This window comes from Gracilinanus agilis, chromosome 4 (genome assembly GCF_016433145.1).
Source record: "Gracilinanus agilis isolate LMUSP501 chromosome 4, AgileGrace, whole genome shotgun sequence".
NCBI classification, from domain to species: Eukaryota; Metazoa; Chordata; class Mammalia; order Didelphimorphia; family Didelphidae; genus Gracilinanus; species Gracilinanus agilis.
In genome coordinates this window covers 511,451,333-511,475,307 of record NC_058133.1, presented here as the reverse complement: position 1 = coordinate 511,475,307, position 23,975 = coordinate 511,451,333, and the positions used below count along the sequence as shown (strand labels likewise).

General features: G+C 41.5%; 1 protein-coding gene across 1 annotated transcript in view; it reads right to left on the bottom strand.

Moving 5' to 3' along the window:
- The window catches only part of CAB39 (calcium binding protein 39), a 111,366-nt gene that overhangs the window by 4,628 nt on the left and 82,763 nt on the right, over positions 1 to 23,975 (bottom strand). Inside the window, exons 5-9 of the mRNA XM_044673284.1 lie at positions 22,460 to 22,578; positions 10,371 to 10,539; positions 7,928 to 7,987; positions 2,488 to 2,553; positions 764 to 907 (exon numbers count right to left, since the gene is read on the bottom strand). Of these exons, the coding sequence (XP_044529219.1) occupies positions 764 to 907; positions 2,488 to 2,553; positions 7,928 to 7,987; positions 10,371 to 10,539; positions 22,460 to 22,578 (558 nt within the window). The remainder of the gene's footprint in view (positions 1 to 763; positions 908 to 2,487; positions 2,554 to 7,927; positions 7,988 to 10,370; positions 10,540 to 22,459; positions 22,579 to 23,975) is intronic.

Below are 23,975 nucleotides of genomic sequence, written 5' to 3'. Positions count from 1 at the left end.
AGAGTAGAGTAGGCTGCTGTCAGTGTGTGGAGGGCCCATGAATGTACAGGCTGAGAAACTGATTATTTAGTGGGTAATTAGGATCCCCTGAAGGGTTGAGCATTCTTAGGCCTCCTTTTCAATATTGATTCTACTCTACTGTCATAACAAATATTCTTGGCCCAGAGGAATAAGTGTGGATTCTTAAAACCAGAAGCTTTAAAAATGAAAGCCACTCACTTTGTGGTCTATGGACAAGTTCACAAAAGCATAGTGTCTCCCATCCATCCTTTCTTTCTCTAGTTATCAGAACTGTAATTGGGTCTACAACATGTCTCATTTAGGCCACGTTCATCTGACCAATGGTCAAGTAGGAGAGGCTGGTTAGGGTTAGAGGCAGTGCCCAAGGTCTGTTTTAGAAAAACAAGACCCAGTTCCTTCCCACTCTCAGTAACTGCAGAGCCTGGGGCCAGTTGCCTTACCTTTAATTCTAGGCTCTAAAGTGCCCAAGACTAACTGAGTTACAAGGAGAGCCCTGGGCAAACTGCCAAGGACCATCCCATTCCCAGGACTGATCAGAGCAGGAGGCCCTCCTGGAGCCTTTCAGAGGTCTGAGGAAGAGCGGCACTCTAGAGCTGACTGGCCTCTTCCCACTCCATTTTACAGGCCAGAGAACTGAGGCCCATTGACATAAATTGTGGCAATTTTTATCACAATCAAATTATTGAACCTAAAAAAGATTTCCAGATGAACACAGGTTCCAGGAAATGGTTCAGTCCCATACCTTAAAGACATGAAAGGCCTCAAACTGGATGTTGCGGCTCTTGTCTCGCAGAAGATTCATCATCAGCTTGAGGTTCTCGGGTTTGCTGATGTACTTTGTCATAATTGTGAAGTTGTGTCTGTCTAACAGAAGTTCCCCAAGAAGCTGAGGAGAGATTTTTAACCAATCAGGAACAAAGAGGCCAGCATGCCCATTAGAATCAGGGAAGCTACTTGGTTACTTGGGAGGGGCTCCTAGAGGAGATCCCAGCCCCCTCTTGGGATCCTCTTCTTCCCACCCAAAGGGGACAGTCAATCCCATCTTCACACCTCCCTCAAAGCTTCCAATTCTCCTTTTTTCCAGACAGGATCTCCTCTCTCCCACACTGCATCTGTGGGGACCCCTCAACAACTCCATAAGAAGACCTCGCCTGCCCTCGGCCTCCCTCATGCTAGTTTTCTTGATGTTGAAACGAACTGCGTACAGAGCAGACCAGCTGCCTCTTTCACACATATCAGAAAAAGGGCTGTCCAGCGTGCTCTCAGGTCTTTTCTGCCTGAGCTAGTATTCCTCTGCACTGCCCGCTCAGATCTCCTCGCTGCTTCCTTTTCTAGATACTTCTACAATGTTCCCGCCACTAACCTTCACAACCCCTCTCTCACCTGGGAGGGAATCTTTGAGAGAGCCTCCAAGGCTGAAAAATGTGGCCTGAAGCCAACTTGGAGCCTGGTCAAGTGACAGACACAAAAAGGCCTGGGGCCACCTTCTGAGCCTAGGGGAGCAGAAGCTGTCAGAGCTCCCTTTCCCCCGGGGCAAGGGGGACTCTAGACTACTTGACATGGCATTTGGGGGCAGTTCCCTCATAAGTGTAGGCTAGCATAAGCTTCTACTTGGTGGAGACCTCCTAATGTTTTCCCCAGATGAAATGCTAAAGCAATACTCAGGGCCTGAGTTTTTGAAACCTAATGCAGGACTTGGTATTTTACCCAGAAACTTCATCTTGTCACATAAAATTCCTCTTTTATTCTCAATCTTGTTATCTACAGTGCCTGGCACACAGTAGGTGCTCCATAAATGCATATTAACAGATTGATGAAAGAGGTTCATGGCTCCACACCAATTCTATCTGGCTCTTTTTAGTTGCTCTGGTTGGGAAAAAAATCAAGAGTTCGTAGAACTGGATTTGTCCTTAAGGTTTTGCACAAGGATCTGAGGATGCCTGTACAGCCCCATACAGAGAGACTCCACAATCTTGGCTTTGGCTGCTCAGAACTTTTCTGTTTCCTGATCCTTCCTGGTTCTCCACTGTGTCCTAGATCATGAAGAGGTCACCACCCAGCAATCACTAAGGAAACAGGAGGCTGCCACATTAAATTCAAATGATTTTGACATTTTCAGGGAAAAGATGCTAAGAGCTCTGAAGCAGAATCTCAATGTCTAATAACCCTTCCCCAGAAACCTTTACAGCATTTTCATTAACCACACAATAAGCAGTCCCCGCTCCTAGGAGCAGGTAGAAGGAAGTCTGGGCTTCCCGTTGGGTCCAACTAGTATAGCTGGAGTCCCTGGAACAACAAGGATGCCCGCCTCCTTACCAGAGACCAGTGGCTTCTTGCCTATCTTCATTAGCACCGTGAGAAGTTATTTTCCCGTTAAAGGCCTATGTCTCTAACCTTCACATACTATCCATTCCACTTCTCTCCCTGAATTTCAGCAAAGAAATAAAATAAAGCCAATGACCATACCTTGAGCGACTGTCTTTTTGTCACATAATTTTCTGAATGAAGTAACTTTTCATATTCACTGAAGAACTAAGAAGAGAGGAAAATAAACAATAAGAGGGTTTTCTCCAAACAGATATGAAACTTGTGAAGCTCATGTGTAAATCTAACAGCACATAAAAATGAGAAATATTCAAATTCAGGCTATTTATGACCCGACTCCAGGTTCCTGCCTTCCTGATTGTCTTCATTTCTCCTTGTTTGGAGGCTCCCACCTCCTGGTTTCCCACACTAAAAATGTACTCCCCTTTCCCTTGCACTGTCATTCAGAAGTCCAATCCTTACATCGTCTTTTCATTAATCTTTTCAAAGGTCTCCCCCAAATTACCTAATTCTCCTCTATTCCCAATGCCAAATCTTCATAAGGCCTCCTCCTGGTAATTACTACAACCATTCCCTGGGCTAGCTTTAGTCCCTGGTTCACTATCCCTCAATCCGTTCAATGTGCAGCTTCCAGAAATATAGATTTCATTATATTATTTCCCTTAAACATTTATGATGACTCATTGTAATGTAGAACATAAATTGCAAATTTGCTGTCGGGCCACCTGCTAAGAAGGTGCCCTGCCCTCAGCTCCCAGCACCCCTTTCTATATCTGACCACTCTGTGGCAGGGAGCAGGATACTGACACCCCCTCTACCTCCTGCCCTGGCTCCCAGGCTATACCACCAGTAGCCATGGGGTCTGAACTCTTCCCATTCTCCCTGGACTCAATGGTTAGCATACAATCACCACCTTTTAATTCCCCTCAGTCCAGTGGTACTAAACTCCCAGATAACCAAAGGACACTTCCTTTTCAAAGCTCTGCCGTCTGGCTCCCTCATCCTGAGCCCCACAATGTCATGTCCCAGATCTGCTTCCACTGGAAGCCTGCTCTCAACTTAACCTTTGCCATTCTTACTCCCCGAGATCAGAGATCACAATACGGCTCCCCCTTTTATCACTAGCAATACCCTACCAACTCACTAGATGTAGTGAGGACACTGGAAGATCCCCTTGCTCCCCACTGCCATTTCCAGACTCTTCCTCTACCACTCCCCCATCAGCAATGATTTGCTTTTTTGAGGTTCACTCTAGCCAAATTTATCACCTAATTTAGGACCTAGTAGCCATGATCTACTGACTACCGAGGACATTCTCTTTACTTGCAATTATGAGCCTGCATCATTGTCTCCCCTCCCCACCCCAGCTTAGCTCTGTACCAGGTACATAGAAAGCCCTTAATAAATACTTTTATCTCCCTATCTATCTACCCCAATTCTTATTCTCATACTAGAGGATTTCAACATTCATACTGATGTTCCAACACTAATTTTACGATTCCTCAATCTGTTATATCTATAAATTTATATACATATCTTGGATCCTGCCATCACTCACAAACCTTCCACTCATGAACAACAAAATACCTTATCTGATCATTGTTTTTTTCTCATTCCACCTTTCCTTCTGCCTTATGATCTGGTTCTTTGCCCTGGTCAGGGCCTCAAATCCCTCCTTCCCTCAGTACCTTCCCCATCACTCTTGTCTTGACCATATTCTTCTCTCTCTCCAAATCTGACCTTCTGGGGAGCCCCTTCAACTCTGATCTATCCTTTACTCTCAATTCACTTTCTACTTTCTCCTTCTATCAATGACATCTTGCCAAGACCCAGCACCTCAGATTCCTCCTACCTGGCTGACCAGAGGGGGCCCCCCCAAGACTGCCCTGGGCCTTCTCACTTGATAAGCACAAACATCAGCTACATGGGCTCAATGAACATATGAAGGTAAATGATTCCCAGATCTACAGATTCAGTCTTGCAATCACCAACTTTATTGGACATTTTGAACTAGATGTCTCTGAGGCTTCTCATCCTCAACATGTTCCAAGCAGAGCTCATTATCCCCACCCCAGTCAACTCTCTATTCTTATTTCTTTCTTTTTAAAAATGTTTTTAACATTAATCTTTTCCCCCCCAAAAAATAAATAAATAAACCCTCACCTTCCGTCTTGGAGTCAATACTGTATTGGCTCCAAGGCAGAAGAGTGGTAAGAGCTAGGCAATGGGGGTCAAGTGACTTGCCCAGGGTCACACAGCTGGGAAGTGTCTGAGGCCAGGTTTGAACCTAGAACCTCCCATCTCTAGGCCTGGCTCTCAAACCACTGAGCTACCCAGCTGCCCCCTAACATTCATCTTTTAAAAAATTTTGAATTCCAAATTCTCTCCGTTCTTCCCAAACCTTCCCTCCCTCATTTTCCCTTTCATATCTATGTCTCCCCTGAGATGACAAGCAATTTGATATTGATTTTACATGAGCAATCACATAAAATGCTTTTCCACACATTAGTCATTTTGTGTAAGAGATCTCAAATTTAAAAAAAAAAAAAAAGAAGAAGAAAGTGAAATGTAGTATGTTTCAGTCTGCATTCAGACTCCATTCAAGAGTCTCTGGGATTGTCTTAGATCACGACATTGCTGATAATAATTAAGTCATTCACTATTGTTCACCAAAAAAAATATTGCTGTCACTCTGTACAATGTTCTTTTGGTTCTGTTCACTTCACTTTGCATCAGTTCATAAGTTTTTCCAAATTATTCAGCCATTCTGCAACTGATGGACATCCTCTCAATTTCTAATTCTTTGCTACTACAAAAAGAGCTGCAATAAATATTTTTGTGCAAATAGGTTCTTTTTCCTTTTTTTTTAAATCTCCTTGAGATACAGACCTGGTAATGATATTACTAGGTCAAAGGATATACAGTTTTATAGTCCAAATTGTTCTCCAGAATTACTGGATCAGGCCACAACTCCACCAACAATGTGTCAGTGTCCCAAATTTCCCTTGTTCCCTCCAATACTTATCATGTTCCTTTCCTGCCATATTGGCCAATCAGGTGTGTGGTATGAGGTGAGATACTTCAGAGCTGTTCTAATTTGCACTTCTCTAATCAAGAGTGATTTAGAGCATTTTTTTTACATGACTAAGACGGCTTTGATTTCATCTGAAAAATGTCTTTTCATATCTTTTGACCATTTATTGAATGGAGAATGACTTTTGTTTTTTATAAATTCAACTCAGGTCTCTAGATATTTGAAAAAATGAAGCCTTTGTCAAAAATACTTGCTATAATAATTTCCCCCAGCTTTCTGCTCTCCTTTTAATCTTGGTTGCACTGGTTTTGTTTGTACAAAGCCTTTTAAATTTAATTAAAACAATCCATTTAATATCTTATAATACTCTCTTGTTTGGTTCTAAATTCTTCCCTTCTCCATAGATCTGCCAGTTAACTATGCCATATTCTCTAATTTACTTGTAATGTCATCCTTTATGTTTTAGGTCATGTACCCTGTTGATCTCATCTTGGTTTACAATGTAGGATGCTGGTCCTTCAATTCCTTTTTCTTCTCTTATTGCTATAGCTAGCATTTCTCATACAATACTGAACAATAGTGGTGATAACAGGCATCCTTGGTTCATCCCGATCTTATCGACTTACCTATTTCTATCATACACTGTTGGGTCTGGTCATATTAGTCTATTCACTCTCCATGACTTTGTCCAGGCTGTTCCCAGCTCTGGAATGCTCTCATTCCTCACTTCGGCCTCCCTGGCTGCCAATCACCTCTTTTTCTGAAGGAGGTTTTTCCTAGTCCTTTCTGTCACTAGAGGCTTCCCTTTCAAGGTGACTTTCTTCAATTGTTTGTATCTTAGTGATATACATATTTACTGTCTCCCCTCTTAGACTGTGAGAACCTGGAAGGCAGAGACTGTCTGCATTTGCCACCCTCTCCCCCTTTTTTGCATCTCTAGGCTTTAGCATAATATCTGACACATAGAAAGCTTTTCGCAAAAGCAATGCTTGTCTCACTGACTAACTTCTCTACGGCCTACATAATCTAGCCTTATTTCCCAGTGTTACCCACTAAAGTCCACAAAGTTACACTTGTCTCAATGCTTGCCACACAAGCTTTCTTCTTGCACATATTTCTGCCCAGGGCACAGACTTTTCCTTTTTCTTTGCTATGACCCTATCTGAATCTGGCCATCCTTAAATGTCTCCCAAGCATTTACCAAGCTGAATTCTTATTCTAAGTCTTGATCAAAAATCTTTTGCTTTGGCTAAGAGTTTTAAATCTGACCCTGAACAGAGACTTATTTATTAATTTCTGGTGTCAGATGCAAACATTCAATACGTGGCAATCTGTCTAAGTAAAAGTAGAACTTCTAAGTAGATAAAAAAAATTGGGAAAACTCTCCCTCTGGTGGAAGCATTAAACATTACACAAAATCAACAAATTCTAATTTTTAGGATGATACAGAATCAGTCAGAATTAGAACTGGAAGGGGCCCCAAACAGCATTAGTTCAATCCACTCATTCAACAGACGAGGAAACTGAGACCTAGAGAGTTTTAAAGTGGCATGGGAGGGAGTTTGAAGTTGAAATCAAAGGGTAGTGTCAGAGGCGGCATTTAAGCCGCCTCAATACACCCCTCATTTTATAAACAAGGAAAGTCAGGCACTTTTGATAGCTTTACTTCAAGAAAATGAATATTGTTTAGCACTCTCTAGTGTTCCTCGCTGGATGAACTGATTTCTAACTCCTCCTATCAGGAGCCTACTAGGTACAAGGCCTTGGTACTCGGGAGACTCGCCTCCTACAGAGGGGCTACATGTACTCCATTAAATTCAATGCTGAGTAATCTGGGGAAGGAAAGCCTCAGAGAAGGTGATACCTGTGTAGAGCAATGGAGATCATTCCGGGCATGGGGAAAAGCTAAAGTAAGTGTGTGTGGAGGGAAGAAATAGGAACTATGGCTAGCTGGATTGCAGAATGAGGAAGGGGCAATAGGAGGTAATCAGCACTTAAGGTTTTTGAGAAGGAGAGAAACACGGCCAGACCTGTGCCTTACCAAAACAATTCTGACAGCTGTGTAAATCACAGATTAGCAAAGATAAATGAGGGGACAATATTGTATTACTAAAGTCCAGGGCCAGAGGCCCCCTGGTGAGCTCACATTTTTATTCCTAGCCAAAGAGATGCTCATAAGCAAATAGAAGGGGGTCTATCCCTAATTATCCACTCTTTTCAAAAAGGGGGAGGGGCTTTAGGAAAATTCATTTTAACCAAATGTCTGTGATTTAATAGGTAGCCTAAAATGATTTAAAGGCCTGATTTTTCCCCTGGTGCAGAAGTCAGGAGAGCTTCCACCATGGGGCCTCAGTTCCTTCATCTAAGAAAGGAGGAAGAGTTACAGAGATAAATAAAACAATCCCACAATATGAAGAACTTTCAATTCCAATTCTACAATTCTACACAGTACTTCATGTAAATATTTAAATATTTACTTCTTCATTTCCGGTAGGCTAGAGAAAATTAAGACTCATAAGGCACAATTTTATAATCATATATACTCACTCTATCATAATGTTGCTCCAAAAATTCGGCACTCAGCAACTTGTGTCTTGTAAGTAAATCCTAGAAAAGAAATCAGATTCTCACAGCTTTTCTTTTCTTTTAATTTTTATTTATTTTTATTTAAAAAAAACCCTTACTTTCTGTCTTGGAGGCAATACCATGTTATTGGCTCCAAGGCAGAAGAGTGGTTAAGGGCTAGGCAATGGGGGTTAAGGGACTTGCCCAGGTTCGCACAGCTGGGAAGTGTCTGAAGCCAAATTTGAACCCAGAACCTCCCATCTCTATATCTGGCTCTCAATCCACTGAGCAACCCAGCTGCTCTCTCTCACAACTTTTCTTAAATAATTTGGTATTCTAAAGTTCTAGCCCATTTTTCAACCAATGAAGAATTTTGATATGTTAAAAATTGTTATTTTCAAGGAAAACGCAATGGTTTAATATGAATACCAGCAAAATGCAATCGACCATAATTTGAAAGAAATTACAAAGCTGCAATAGCACCCCTCCCCCAAAAGGTGACATTCAAGTTGATTTGTTTTTTTTAATTATACAGATTTTTTACTTTACCAATTACATATAATAAATTTCCACAAAAGTTTTTTGAAGTTGTATGAGCCAAATTGTCTCCCTCTTCTCCTCCTCCCACGGCTGGCAAACAATCAATTTGATCTGGGTTCTACTATCATCATATTGATTTCTGACCCCACAAAGATCACACTGAACTATTTAAGCAAACTCAACCCAAATATGAAAATAGTTCAGTTTGGGATGGGGGAAAAGGGCAGAGGAAGGGTAAGAAGGGAAAATACAGTAAATGTCCATTTTATGTCTGTGTTCAGAGTAATTCAAACAAACCATAAGCTACCAGTGGCTTTAGCTATAAGCATTAGCCACCAAAATAAAACACTCTCTGAGAAGGATCTCAGGGCTCAAAGGCGCTCAAGAGAAGACAAGAAGAAACTTCTGGAGAGACTCATAATCAAAGACAGTAAAGGAGCGGGGAGAGACAAGCAAAGGGTTCCCAAGAAGGCATATGCTATAAACACAGGGGCTTCATGGATGCAGAACGAAATAACCAGTGCTGTTAAGGCAGTTTGGGTAAAAACTTATTATTTCTTCCATTGAATTCCAATTGCAAGTATCATACCCAAACTTACATTTTATTTCTGAAATAGAATTTCTTTTTTAAAAACCTTACTAACATCACATTTAAAGAACAGCGAGCTGGCAAGCTAATTACAAGAGCCAAAAAAGTGGAATCAGGGGTTCCCTCATCTGACTTACGGCTTCAGACACGTTACAAACTCTCCCCTAGGAGTGCCAGAGTTGCTCCTTTGGACCCAATGGACCTGTGACTCTAGGCACCCTTTTACATTCAGTCTTGTGCAGAAGATAAAGAGAATTAGTTCTAATCTTTTCATCTGAAAATGGAGGTTAGCCTGCTACCTAGTAAAGCACACAAGGACCCTGAACCTCGCCACATCTCCATGGCTTTCTGCCCCTTTACTTCTGCAGCCATCTTTCCAAGTGCCTTTGGTCTGACCACAAAACTTTCCCAAATCTACTTTTCTCTAACTCATAGGTTTCCCTCAGCATTAAAGGTTTTAGAATTGGAAAAGAGGAAAGGCAATTGAGCAGTAGGTCTTTAGGTCCTTTTGGGGAGCCAAGGTTGTTTTGTTTGTTGGTTTGTTTTTTTAAATAAACAAATACTTTCTATCCTAGCAACAATTCTAAGACAGAAGGGGGCAAGGGCTAGGCAAAGAGGGTTATTAAATGATTTGCCGAAGGTCACACAGCTAGGAAGTGCTGAGGCTAAATTTGAACCCAGGTCCTCTTGGACTCCAGGCTGGCTCTCAATTCACTGAACCACTTAGCTGCCCCAAGAGTGTTCTCTTAAAGCAAGAATCTTTCTTCTCTGGACCAGACACTTCAATATTGCCTTTCTTTGAAGCCACAATGCCTACCTAAAAGACTACTTAAAACCTGGTGTGCCCATTCTTCCCTGGCTTTTCAAAAACTAATAGTTCATACAAGAAATATATTAATTGATCATTTTTAACTAGAGTAATTTATGGCTGAACATTCAGTCTAGGTCTTTGTTCACTATACACTAAGTTATGTACAGAAAAAAAAATGCTCCAGATTTCACTGATGTATCTTGGGAGGCTCAGAAATAGGGCTAAATAAAGGAAAGAATGAAGCCAAAACTTGAAAATGTCTAGTCTGACTCTCTTTGCTTGCTGTTTCACTGGCTCTGCCATCCCAAGGGAGAGTCCTCCTTACAGGGCAGTAATTAATGCTCAGAACTCCCCAGGGGGAAGCCACGACTGGGCCTCAGCAAGTAGATCAGGTAAATCCTTAGAAAACTTCCCTCTCTGCGTATGTGCCCACAGACACAACTGCATGTACATGTGTAAGATTAGTTCCCTCATTTTTACCTTACCTTGAATGTGGCAAATGCATCTGAAGCTATATCAAATGTTGACATTTCAACGTATCTGAAGAAATCATAAAACTGCTCTGACCACAAAATGATTTTGGCAAGAGGTTCATGTCTGATGCATTCTCTCAGCATTATTCCACAATTAAGAGCAATTTCTGGAGATTCGTACCTGTAGAAAAAAACAGACATACAAATACTTTTTAAAAATCCCAACAATGTTACAACATGGCCACATTTCCAAAATTTCCTAGCTTGGCATTACCATTAACTTCACAGGAGCAGAGTTCCGTCCTGTGTTGGACCGTAATTACCCATTTACTCCAGCCCTATCATTTTTTATTGCAGATTAGGAAACAGCCCTGAAGAGGTTAAATGACTTACCTGAAGTCACACAGACAGTAAGTAGCTTAAGGTAATTTATACCTTTACAAATCAGAACACCCAACCAGGTAATTTTTATTTAGTTAATTTCTAAAAACACACAGATGGCCTTCACTGTGATAATGGTGTGTACGGTCATCAAAAAGAAGAGATCTGCTCTGAGGGATTTATGGTAAAGATGCTACCCACATTCGGAGGAAGGACTGCAGGAGAGGAAACATATAAGATAAACAACTGCTTGAATGCATGGGCTGAGGCGGACATGAAGGGGAAATAGACCCTGAACAAGGACACATGTTACAACCAGTGGAAATGTGCGTTGGCCATGGGTGGGGGGAGAGCGGGGGGTGAAGGGGAAAGTAGGGGCATAAAGTATGTAAACAGATTAAAAACGAATATTAATAAATGTCTAATAAAAAAAAAAGATTTGTACAGAAACATCTTGTAACACTATTGAAGAATCTGCAATTGGGTTGGTTTTACATCAAGAGCTCCTCAAACTTTTCAGGGAAGGTCCCAAACTGAATCTAAGAAGTGAATGAAAAATAACATTGTCTGGGCAGCTGAGTGGCTCAAGCGAATTGAGAGCCAGGCCTAGAGATGGGAGGTTCAAAACTGGTCTCAGACACTTCCTAGCTGGATGACCCTAGGGAAATCACAAACTGCCCAGCCCTTGCTGCCTTTCTACCTTGAAACCAATACACAAGATTGATTTGAAGACAGAAAGTATGGGGTATAAAAAAGAAGTGAAAATTAGTGATGCAAAGATTCTAGCTCAGGCTCTCAGCACTACTTCCCTGCCCTACTGCAAAAGTTTCCTAACTTTTATGTGTTCAGTGTATCCCTCACACAAATTGCCCACTGATGTGCCTTAAAACACAGGTTACTGCTTGCTTCAAAATCTTCAATGGTTTTCTAATGCCTCTAGGATGAAAGAGAAACTTCTGTGTCTTCGTGTAAAGCCCAAACAATCTGGCTCTCTCTTCCTTTTCCACATTTAGTTCATCCTCCTCCTCTTCAGACATTCCATGTTCCTATCAAACTCCATGCCGCGTCCCATCAGCACACAGGCTGTCCCCATATCTGAAATGTCCTCCTGAATGTCCTTTCATCTCTAGTTTGCTTTAAAAGACTCCATTCAGGAGGTCTAGGGTCCTTCTGGTCTTTTTTTTTTTTTTTTTCAATCTCAGATACTCTTTGACATTCCAGAACACTTCTCCCCCACCCCAACTTTTCTCCCCAGTTTAATTTGGTGACACGACTAACTATCCCAGTTCTTTTGCTTTGCTTCCACTGGTGAAGTGATAAATTTCATATTTTTTTTTACTTTTATCCTCCAGCTTAAAATATAAGAATGAAAGGCTCCATGCTAGGAATGGAACGAATTAACAACAGTTGGGGGGGGGGGAAGTGTATTTGCCTATATTATACTCATCAAAGACCATTTATTTTGATTTTGTTTGTTTGTTTTTTAGAATATTTCCCCATGTTTACATCACTGCTCTCTGGTCAAAGAGACAACAAGTACACATACAAGCATATGGAAGCCCACAAACTCCCATTCCTATCCAACAAAGGCACGGGGCTACACAACTAAGACAAACTTAGAAAATTTATGTATGAAGGCAAATTAGATCTCACAAATGATACAGATTTAGTGGAATGGACCATACGACTAGAATGTGGCTCTGAAAAAGTAGGCTTTACTCAAAAGAAAGAGAACAGGTTAAAAGGGAATGGAGAGATGGCAGATGGAGTAGCATTTGATTTTGAAAAGGTATATTTCTCTAGGGAAATTGGAGAACCAAAGGGGAGAGTCTGATGGAGAACCCTGGAGTACATACAGACAAAGGGCAGAAAGAGAAGCCATATGATTACTGGAATGAGCTCCAGACCATGTGGGGAGGTTCAACGAAGAGTTCAGGAAACAGATCACAATTCTGGCCCAGAAGCAATAATATAGCAGTTAAGAAAGGACAATTTCAATTATCCAGACACCTGCTGGAGTTTCTTTATGCCAAAAAGCCAAATACTTTACTGAGTGGGTTTAAAGATAATTTCATCTTTCAAAAGGTGGACAGACCAACTAAAGGAATTGCCCTTTCAGATCTGATCTTAAGAAACAAGAAGGAGCTGGCTGTTGAGCTGGAAAAGATAGGAACCCTGGGAAGTAGGAAGGGGAGGGGAGAGAGAAAGAGAGGAAGCTCCCCAGGATGGTCATCAGAAGATCCAATGCTAAGGAATTCTAATGAGGAAAGAAAGGGGGACAAGAGATCAGGGAAGGTCTGATGGAGGAGACCTGGAAGTCAGCAGTGTTGTGAAGAACAGAAGGTAGGCCTGTTTGGCTGAAGGTAAAGCAAACTAAGATTACTATAGGTCACAGTGATTCCCAAAGAGGGTGCCACCGCCCCCTGGTGGGTGCTGCAGCGATCCAGGGGAGGCGTGATGGCCACAGGTGCATTTATCTTTCCTATTCATTGCTATTAAAATTAAAAAAAAAAAATTTAATTTCCAGGGGGCTAAGTAATATTTTTTTCTGGAAAGGGGGCGGGAGGCCAGAAAAGGTTGGGAACCACTGCTAGAAGTATGCACTCACTACCAAACTTTTTTATAGATATGAAAAGAAGGTAGATATAAGGGCAGGTAACTGGAGATTAATACAAAACACAGCAGAGACCTTTAAGAATCTTCTCAGGAATGGTAAGTCTCAGAATGAGACAGCTGAGGAAGGAAGAAAACCAACATTTATGAAACATTTGCTAGGGGCCAGAAAACTGGGCTAAAGCAGTTTGTAAATATTCCCTTATCCAGGCCTCACCTTGTGAGATGGCTATTATTAATAACCCCATTTTATAGCTGAGGAAACTGAGAAACAGAGTTAAGCCCAGGGTCCCAAAGCTAGTAACATGTCTGAAGCAAGATCTGGATTCAGACCCAGAGCTTTATATACTGAGCCAAATTTTCTGTTTTTAAAATAAAAGTCAGGATGACCTCTATTCAGGAAATAAGATAATGAGAGCTGACAAGAGACACAAGGTGGAGCTATTCACTTCTCATTTTGCTTCTGTTTTCCCTGGCAAGAACATTTGTCATTTGTCTCTGCAAGACCACAGAGTGGTCAGGTAAGATCTCAGGAAGGCCTGGTTCTCTGGAGTCTTCAAGCCGAGGGCTTGATATAGTTCCTGATAAAATACTAAGACATCTAATCAAAGAACTGGTAATGGCATCTACAAAAGCAAACAGTAGTGACAAAGAACAAGAATGGTTTCATCAGAAATTGGTCATATCAGCGAGACCTTATTTCCTCTTTTCCTAAAAATTAGGGGTACTAGAAAAGTAGATCAGGGCAGGGAACACTGTAGAGAATGTGCCTTTTTTTAGTCTTTTTTTTTTTTTCCCCCAGTGTGTCTTACTCTTCCTGGCCTTATTTGGGGGTTTTCTTGGCAGAAATACTAGAGTGGTTTACCATTTCCGTCTCCAGCTCATTTTACAGATGAGGAAATGTTAAGTAATTTGCCCAGGGTTGCGCCTCTAAGAAGTATCTGAGACCAGATTTGAACTCAGGTCCTTCTCACACTAAGCCTGCTGCTCTATTCACTAAGCCACCTAGTTGTCCCACAGAATATTCCTAGGTTTTAAAAAAAACATTTGACATAGCCCCTCAATCAACTTGTGTGCAAATTACAGAAAGATGTTAAATATAATTAGGTAGATTCAGAACTGTTTGAATGGACCCAAAGATCAATCATTCTGGCTCCAGACCTGGCAATCTCTCCATTGCACCTCTTGGCTGCTTTATATCTTTTGATCATTCATCAACTGGGGAATGGTTCTTATAAATTTGAATCAATTCTTTATATATCTTGGAAATGAGACTTTGATCAGAATCTTTTTTTTTTTTAAACCCTCACCTTCTGTCTTGGAGTCAATACTGTATATTGGCTAGGCAATGGGGGTCAAGTGACTTGCCCAGGGTCACCCAGCTGGGAAGTGTCTGAGGCTGGGTTTGAACCCAGGACCTCCTGTCTCTAGGCCTGGCTCTCAATCCACTGAGCTACCCAGCTGCCCCCTTTGATCAGAATTTTGAGGCAAGGATTTTTTTCCCTAGAAAACTGTGATCTCTTGAAATTTTAGGGGCGACTCTTTTGTTTTGTAGGAATAAAAATGAATGAAATACTCTAGACAATTTTAAATTAAAGGATTTAATAACAAAAATGAGAGGGAAAAGGATTCCTTCAGGTAAGTGAGCAGAGCAGAGTCAGAAACCCACACCTGCCACACTTTAACCAAAGCAAAGCTCAAGCTCCGAAAAAAGAGCCCTGTAGCGTGGGTCTCAGCCAAATTTATCTCCCCAGCCTCTGTACGTCAAATGAGGATGTACTTAAAAGGATGCTGGGAAAATGTAGCTAAGGTGTGACAAATTTTCTACCTGCACGGTTTTTAGAAAAAAATTAAAATTTTGTGTAATCATAAGTGTTCATTTGACCCTTTGTGATCCTCTATAATCAGTGATTGAACATTTTAGAGACCGAGTGTGAAAACTGTAACCCTTATGTGGCACGTGAGGGTCCCCCATCCCCACCCTTATCCCAGACAGGGAAGGGAGGAAGTGGCTGCTGGGCCCTCAGAGGGAGAGTCATATGAGCAATGTCTTCAGGTACCTGTGGAGACGGGGGAGGGGAACAGCCCCCTGCAGCATTTGTGCCAGAGGTTCACCAACAGAGCTCTATATCCTTCATTTTGGCCATGTAATCCTTCTCTAAACCCCTATAGACCAGAACGGTAATTTCTTGTGCTTCTAATTTTTTTCTGATTATAATATTTCATAGCTAAGTTAGAGATCCATTTGGAACCTATCTTGAGTTTAAATCTAAATTCTTCCAATTGCTTTCCAGTTTTTCTAGTAGGTTTTGTTGAATAAGGGGTCCTTATGACAGTAGCTGGAGTCTTTGATTTTATCAAACCTTAGGCTAACAGGTTCATTTGGTTCTGGAGGTTTTGTAACTAATCTGTTCTACCTCTATTTTTTAAACTAGTAGCAAAATAATAATAATAATAATAATTTTTTTTAAACCCTTATGTTCCATCCTAGAATCCTTCGTATTGGTTCAAAAGCAGAAGAGTGGTATGGGTAAGTGGTAATGGGGATTAAGTGATTTGTCCAGGGTCACACAACTAGGAAGTATTTGAGGTCAGATTTGAACCTAGGATCCCTTGTCTCTAAGTAGGTCTTGGCTATCTACCTAGTTCCCCCTCACTCCTGGTAGTTTTTGGGACAACCATTTTTTTTTTAAACCCTTAACTTCTGTGTATTGGCTCCAAGGCGGAAGATTGGTAAGGGTGGGCAATGGGGGTCAAGTGACTTGCCCAGGGTCACACAGCTGGGAAGTGTCAGGCCGGGTTTGAACCCAGGACCTCCTGTCTCTAGGCCTGACTCTCACTCCACTGAGCTACCCAGCTGCCCCATGGGACAACCATTTTTTACTGTAGTTTGAGGTCTATTTCCCTTTAGAAAACAATCCTTTGGTAGTCTGATTGGTATGGCACCAAACGAGGAATTCAATTTAGGTAGTATTAACTAGATTTTGTTTTGTCTAAGCCTATATATGGAAACAGGCTGGTGGCTCAGGAGATCTAGCACCAGGCCCGGAATCAAGAAGATCCAAGTTCAAATACAATTTCAGACACTTACTAGCTTGTGTGACTTGGGGGCAAGTCATTTCCCCTTTGTTTGCTTTAATCCAGGAAAATGGCAAACCATACCAGTGTCTTTGCCAAGAAAAAAAACTCTGAGGGCAGTATAGTCTATAGCAGTGGTTCCCAAACTTTTTTGGCCTACCGCCCCCTTTCAAGAAAAAAATATTACTTAGCGCCCCCTGGAAATTAATTTTTTTTAAATTTTTAAACCCTAATATCTTTTATATATATCCTTCTGTATTAATTTTTTTATTTGTTATAGGGCTAGGCAATGGGGGTTAAGTGACTTGCCCAGGGTCACACAGCTGGGAAATGTCTGAGGCTGGATTTGAACCTAGGACCTCCTGTCTCTAGGCCTGGCTCTCAATCCACTGAGCCATCCAGCTGCCCCCTGGAAATTAATTTTTAAAAATGTTAATAGCAATTAATAGGATATATGTATTAATGTTTCTACCTTTTTCATAAAATATAGTAAAGAAAGGTGTAAATTAGAAACATTGAACTTTGAGATTATGAAAGTATTTATTGAACTCAGAATAGAATGTAATACAAAAAAAATTAAAACCTGTGGCCATCAATGTCCCCCTGGATCGCTGCAGCACCCACCAGGGGGCAGTGGCGCCCACTTTGGGAATCACTGCTCTATAGGGTCATGAAGAGTCTGCCATAAATGAATCAACTGAACAAAAACAATAGAATACCTAAATGTAGTCCATCTCAAGACACAGAGCTGACAATAGAGTATAACATCCTTGAGGGTGGGGGCTTGTTTCTGGTTCGTGTTTGTATCTCTAGTGCCTTGTGCATGGCAGGCACTGAATATATGCTTCTGGGATTTTTGTCTTCTCTACCTGTTGTTTGCGCAGTCAGGTGATACAGTGGATAAAGCACTAGGTCTGGAGTTATAAGGACCTGAAATCAAATCTTCAGATACTTACTAGCTGTGTAAGCCTGGGCAAGTCATTTAATCTGTCTGCCTCAGTTTCCTCATCTGTAAAATGAACTGGAAAAAAATCACCCCGGTATCTCTGCCAAGGAAACCCCAAATGGGGTCACAGAGGGTCAGGGTCACAACTGAACAACAATAAAAAACTATTGTTTAGAGTCCAGTGATGGGCAAACGATTCCCCATGGGCCAGATCCAGGCCATAGTTTGCCCATCACTGCCTTAAGCAATTCCCTAATCACTGCACCCCCCCCTCCATCCAGATGTGGTGATTAGGGAATTACTTGGGGCCGTGATGGGCAAACTACAGCCTGGATCTGGCTGGGGGGGAATAGTTTGCCCATCACTGGTTTAGCCCGATACTGTACTGATGACTTCAGGATTTCCTTTCTAGCCTGGTGCTCTCACTGAATTTCTTATTGACAAGTGCATGTTTGACTCCTTTCCTCCCACAAATGGCTGCTCTTTCTAACTGCTCAGTGAATATCTCTGCATGGCTATTTCACTGGCTCCTCAAACTAAGAAGGGCACTGAAATCCCCCCCACCCCAGGCACTTAAGCTTGAAACTTTGGGAGAACATTTTAAGCTCGTATCACTCCTCAGACCTCTCTGCCTAGACAATTTAACGACTTCCCAGCTGGCTTTTCCAGTTTCAGTAAACCCCATTTCAAATGGCCACCATCTAATGACTTCATGTTTCTGTCCTTCGGATGGCCAGTACCAATCTTATCACCTTCTAACTTGAAAATCTCCAGTGTCTGTTTTCTGTATGTTGTATCAGGAAAATAGTATATGTGACAAGAGCAATCTAAACTGAAATCAGACACTTCATTATAACCATCAAGCTAGGCCCTAAGAGAAGAGATGGAGGAAATGCAGGAAATGCACCTCTCCTTCTCCTTTCACTATAGAACCAGGACTGGGGAATGTTGCAGATGCTGAGAGACCTGGGTGGTTTTACTGAAATGCCTTTTCTTCCTTTTAAACTTTAGAAGGATCTATTTAGAAATTCATGTAATAAAACTACAAAGGTATCTAAAAAACTCAATAGCCCTGAAAGTGAGTTTGTTTACCTTTCTTAAGATTCCTCTATTAGATGAATTTTTATGTAAAATGCCCTGCTGACCTCCTCTTTTTCCCCCCTCTAGAAGGAAACGCTTTGTGTTCTCTTTTTATTGAAAATCTACTTTTCAATGAGATTTACAGGATATATCACTAAGGACTAGAAACTGATTTTCTCTGCTTTGAGGGAGGAGGGAATAGATACCAATTGATCCTTTCATTTATCACAAATGGCAAATATTCATACAATCTGGCTGATTTTTTTTTTGGTATATGAAGGGCTTCTTTTCATGGCTGCTTATAAAATATGCTGTTTAATATTCATAGTCTAGAACAGTGATGGCAAAACTTCTAGAGACTTGTGCCATGCCCCAACTCCCTACCCCCCCAGATCAAGTGCTGCATATGCCATGCACACCCCTGCCCCACATAGGGGATGGAGAAAGCACTCCCATTGGGGTGCTGGGTTGAGGCAGGTGAAATAAGGAATGTCCTCAGCCTGGGTAGAGAGGGCGAAGGGGAGTGGTCCCATTGCTCTGCTCTCCTCCAGTTCTGCCACATACATGTGAGCTGCCCACCTTACCCCCGTGTGCTTCCAAAGGACTGATGGGCAAGGGGGGGTGGGGGTGGGGGTGGCGGGTAATGTGAGAAAAAATGTCACCAGGCATGGTGGAGAGGCAGAAGGGAGCGGCTCTGCCCGAGTCTCTCTGCCTTTCTAGTAACGAACTCCGGCAGGCAACAGTGAGGCGTGCCATGGTGCGGCATTCTCACAGAGCACGCTCTGTATGTCCTCGAGCCATAGGTTCACCATTATGGGTCTAGATCAATTGATATTTCTGAATGAGGTGAACGTACTGGACCTTTTATTTGAATGTTACCACATTTTCCAAAGGCTTTTAGGTAATTTTCTTGCATATTTACCTAAAACATGATTTAGGTTTTTTATTTCACTTTGTTTTTCTAAAAGATCAAAATACCTCTCAGGTTTTTTTGAGGTATTTCATCTCTAGGACTGATTGTTTTGCCCTATAGAGCAGTCTTGCTGTCTTTTTATTTTATTCTGTTATTGTTCCTGACATGCTTGTGTGCTTGAGTTCCAAATCTGCTGGTCTGTTTTTTTTTTCAGAGAATCTCCTAATTTGGAGAAATATTCTACCATTTACATTGTAACTAATCTCTTATTTGTGTTTTGATTTTTTTGAAAAGTTATTTCCACTTCAATTTCCATTCTCGTTCCTTCCTTTAATCACTTTGTCAAGTTATTAAATCATATTTTAAGCAATTCTAGACATTCTTAAAATTGTCTTATCATTTCTTGGAATTCTGTTTATCGTCACACCACTTTCCTTCTGATAAAAGGTTTTCCCATAATTTTTTTAAATTTCAGAGTATTTAGTTTATTGTTTTGGAGTCTCAGTTTGATTTTTTTTATCTCTTTTTGTAGCCTCTTCTGGTTTTTAGTGAAGTACTCTGATTGTTCTGGTTTTTTTTGGTCCCCTAACCACTCTTGGATGTCTGCTCTGTTCTATTACAGTAAAGTTCTTGCTATTTTGAGAGAACAGAGTGGAGACAGGCACTCCATTTCTCATTTTGCCATCTTTCTAGAGTCCTAAACATATTTTGCACCTCTCTGATGAACTTATTGTGTGATATTTTTGTATCCTCATAATCTTCCTCTCTACAAAGGCAAGGACCATGGCTTAGCTCAACATTCTAGCTCTCCTAACACCTGCTTCTGCACACTGGAAGGACCAAATGAGTTTAAGTCATCTCAGAATTCTCTTTTATTTTTCCCTCCCTTTACCTAGGGCCAGCATCTTTTGAATATTCCTTCTTTGAGTGTCTCTAGGATTCATTTCTCTCTTGCTCTTCACAGTGCACAGTGCAAAAATATTAACGAGTTCATGTCTGAATTACTACAATTACCTCTTACTATGCCTGCTTCTAATTTCTTCTCTCTGAAATCCTTCCTGCACATTATCACTAGATTAAACTTCCTAAAACACTGATCTAGTGTCACTATCTTAAATGCTTTAGAACCTGCAATGACTCTTCCTCAGCTTGACCAGTAGGCAAGCCTAGACTCTTCCCTCAGCCTGGCATTCCAGGCTTGCCACTGACTGGCTAAGGCCTGACTCCGCCTATTTTCTTTTTCACTCCTCTAAAGCATCCGGCTATAATAACTTATGGTCATTCTGGCACCCCTGGGAAGAGCAAAACCATTTCTGCCCTTGGCTCATGCTTTGCTACTGGCCTGTGGTAATCTCTGCCCTCTCTTCAAATTCTAGACTTCTCTGACATCAAAATGAATAAGTCCTGTGTAGACTCCTCTCTTCTTCCAAGAACTCTTCCCTACAACAGTGATTCCCTCAACTCCTATCCCACACGCAGACTCCTTCAGCAAATGAGTACTGGCTGATGCTCTGCTTGTTTCACACATGTGTTTGCTAGACTGTAGGCAAGGGAACTGGCCTGTTACAGCTTCCTTTTGGTGCTTAAAATTGTGTAGAGACCACAACAGATTGCCTAATTCATGCCCGGGCGCTCATTATATAAATGCTTATATTGCATTTGAGCAGACGGAAGCGGCAAAGGACAAAGTAATGTGGGAACAGTGATGGTGTTTAACAAGTCAGGCCAGTTCTGTTTTGGGTCTGCCTGCTTCCCCTTAGATGAAGTCATAATCTGATGAGTCAAAGGCAAACAGTTATGTTGTCCAACCTGTTAATGCTAAAGTATACGATGTACTAACCCCTAAATAGCCAGTATGTCAATACAACTAAGGTCCCCAGAGCCAAACTGATACCAACAGACGTATTTCCTGTGCCCATCAATACTACTGGTGTAACACGGGGCAACAAAAATGATTGTAATTCTAATAAAAGGAAGCAACAAAACTTCCACAATTTAACATTTTATCATCAAGTTATACTTAAAATATCTTTTGAAATAAGGTTGTTCATATCAAATCTTTAGCTACTCAGCATAAACCTGGCATTAAGTGATTTATATTTCTAGAAAAGGAAACATTAGCTGATAATGCAATGAAGTACTTTAGAAAAGGCTCTTGGGGTAGCTCCGTTTCACTGCTCTGTTTCAACATGCATTTCTACTTTCCTATGGTAAAAGGGCCTCGAGCTCACAGTTGTGAATAACACCAGGAGGTAGCCCAGTATCTGAGGATGGGAGAGGAAGGAGCGAGTGTGAACTTGTGGGTCACTGAATCACTGCTGTGAAACAGCCAAGAAGGGACAGGACGAGCTTGATCAGCCAGGTCACCAGTCATACCAGTAACATGTTCAAGCATAACCCCTAAATTAAGAAAACACCACAAAGCTAAGAACAAACAGAGGCAAACCAGATCCTGGCCCCACAGCTTGTAAATAACGACAGTGGAAACCTAATAGGTAACTTTGACCAGCAGGGAGGTTCAGTGATGAGGAAGGAAAGGATTTTTTTCTTTTTAAATTTTGGCTACCCAAATATGGAAGGCTGCAGTCTGGTAGAAATTCCAGGGAGATGCACTGTGAATTACCAAATACACACACAATAAAAAGCAAAGGTCTCTGTGTTATAAATCTGTACTGTTGTCCATTACTTTGACAAAGAGAATTCAGCGTTAGGGTAACTACACCCTACTTAGAAGATAGCTTTTATTGCCTTACAAAATGCAAGCACAGTTCAGAGAGCATACCTTCAAAACAGGTGATTACTCTGTTATATTATACAAATCAATTTTTCAAAGCTTGGAGAACTTAGACAAAAGCATCACTGTCTTTTCTAGGATAAAAGATTTCTGAATTTTAAAGTAAAAGCTACCCAGATTTAACTTTCTGAGTTTCTATTTGTAGTTGTAGTGTGTTTTCTATTTAGATACTGCTCATGTTAACTATACCCTGACAAAACTACAATGAAGCAAGTGTTTACACATTTACCGTCTTACTTTTGCTCAAGACAATTTTTAAAAATGTAAGAGTATAAAAGTTGTAATGTCGTACATACCCTTTTAATAACATGAACAAAATATTCTGTTGAGTGCAGATATATTCAACGGTAGGAGTTCTTGTACCAATTTGTCTTCTGAGGATGTTGTTGAAAATTTGGGCCACATCTTTTTTGCCCTGTTAGAAATACAATTAATTATGTATTTACCTAACTAAATATACATCAAGCAAAAACTCATGAGTTGCTATCTTTATAGTAAAGAATGAATACGTCTTAGGCATGTCAATGTTCTAGGACGGTGTTGGTGAGCCCATTAGAGATCACGTGCCCAAACTGCACCCTCAAGCCACCTATGAGCCCCCTGCATTACTCCAGACAAACTGCATGGGCTGCTGGGCAGAGGCATGTTCAAAATGTCCTCAGGTGCTCTGGAGGGGGGAATGGAGCAGCCCCTTCTAGCACACGGAGGCACATGTGTCATGTGTTCGCCCTCCACTGACACAGATTATAGAGCTGCCCCTTGATAAGTAAGGAGATGGCCTTTCAGGTATTGCCGTGGCAGAACAAATAAACCATCCCACTGTAGTCACCTTGGAGATGGCCTTCTCCCCTTCTTACTGGGCTCAGCTCATCATCCCTTTATAAAAGACAGTGAACCTGAGTCTCTTTGGCTTGGTGTGGCCCAAAAGACCTTGTGCTCTGCTGGAGCAGACTGAAAACTCAGGACACTTTCTAAACCACAAAAAAGCATCAGAGTAGGACCTCAGGCCTGGTCATTCAGGCAAATCAATAGTTGGTTTTAAAATGTTCATAGCTATTTCTTAATATCTTTCAAATATTTTATTTTCTTCCCTAAAATACCATTCCCCACCTGGAGGATGGGGTTGACCTGCCTGGCTCTTTTATTTATTGTTTCCCCCCTTTTTAAACCCTCACCCTCCACCTTAGAATCAATACTGTGTATTGGTTCTAAGGCAGAAGAGTGTAAGGGTAGGCAATGGGGGTTAAGCGACTTGCCCAGAGTCACACAGCTAGGAAGTGTCTGAGGCCAGATTTGAACCCAGGACCCTCCCCCATCCTTAGGCCTGGCTCTCAATCCACTGAACCACCTACCTGCCTCCAACCTGGCCTATTTTATCTTTTTGCCTTCAGTCTTAGAAGCAACAGTTCTGGGGCAACTGGGTGGCTCAGTGGATTGAGAGTCAGGACTAGAGATGGGAGGTCCTACGTTCAAATCTAGCCTCAGCCACTTCCTAGCTATGACTCCGAGCAAATCACTTGACCCCCATTGCCTAGCCCTTACCGCTCTTCTGCTTTGGAATCAATATAGAGTATTGATTCTAAGACAGAAGGTAAGGGTTAAAAAAAAAAAAAGTAGCAGTTCTAAGGCATATGAGTAGTAAGGACTAAGCAATTGGGATTAAATAACTTGCTCAGGGTTTACACAGCTAGGAAGTGTACGAGGCGAGATTTGAACCCAGGTCCTCCTGATTCTAGGCCTGGCCCTCTATCTATTGAGCCTGACCTAGCCCATGAAGGATGCCTGTCAAGTGCAAGTTTTCCCAAGTTTAAA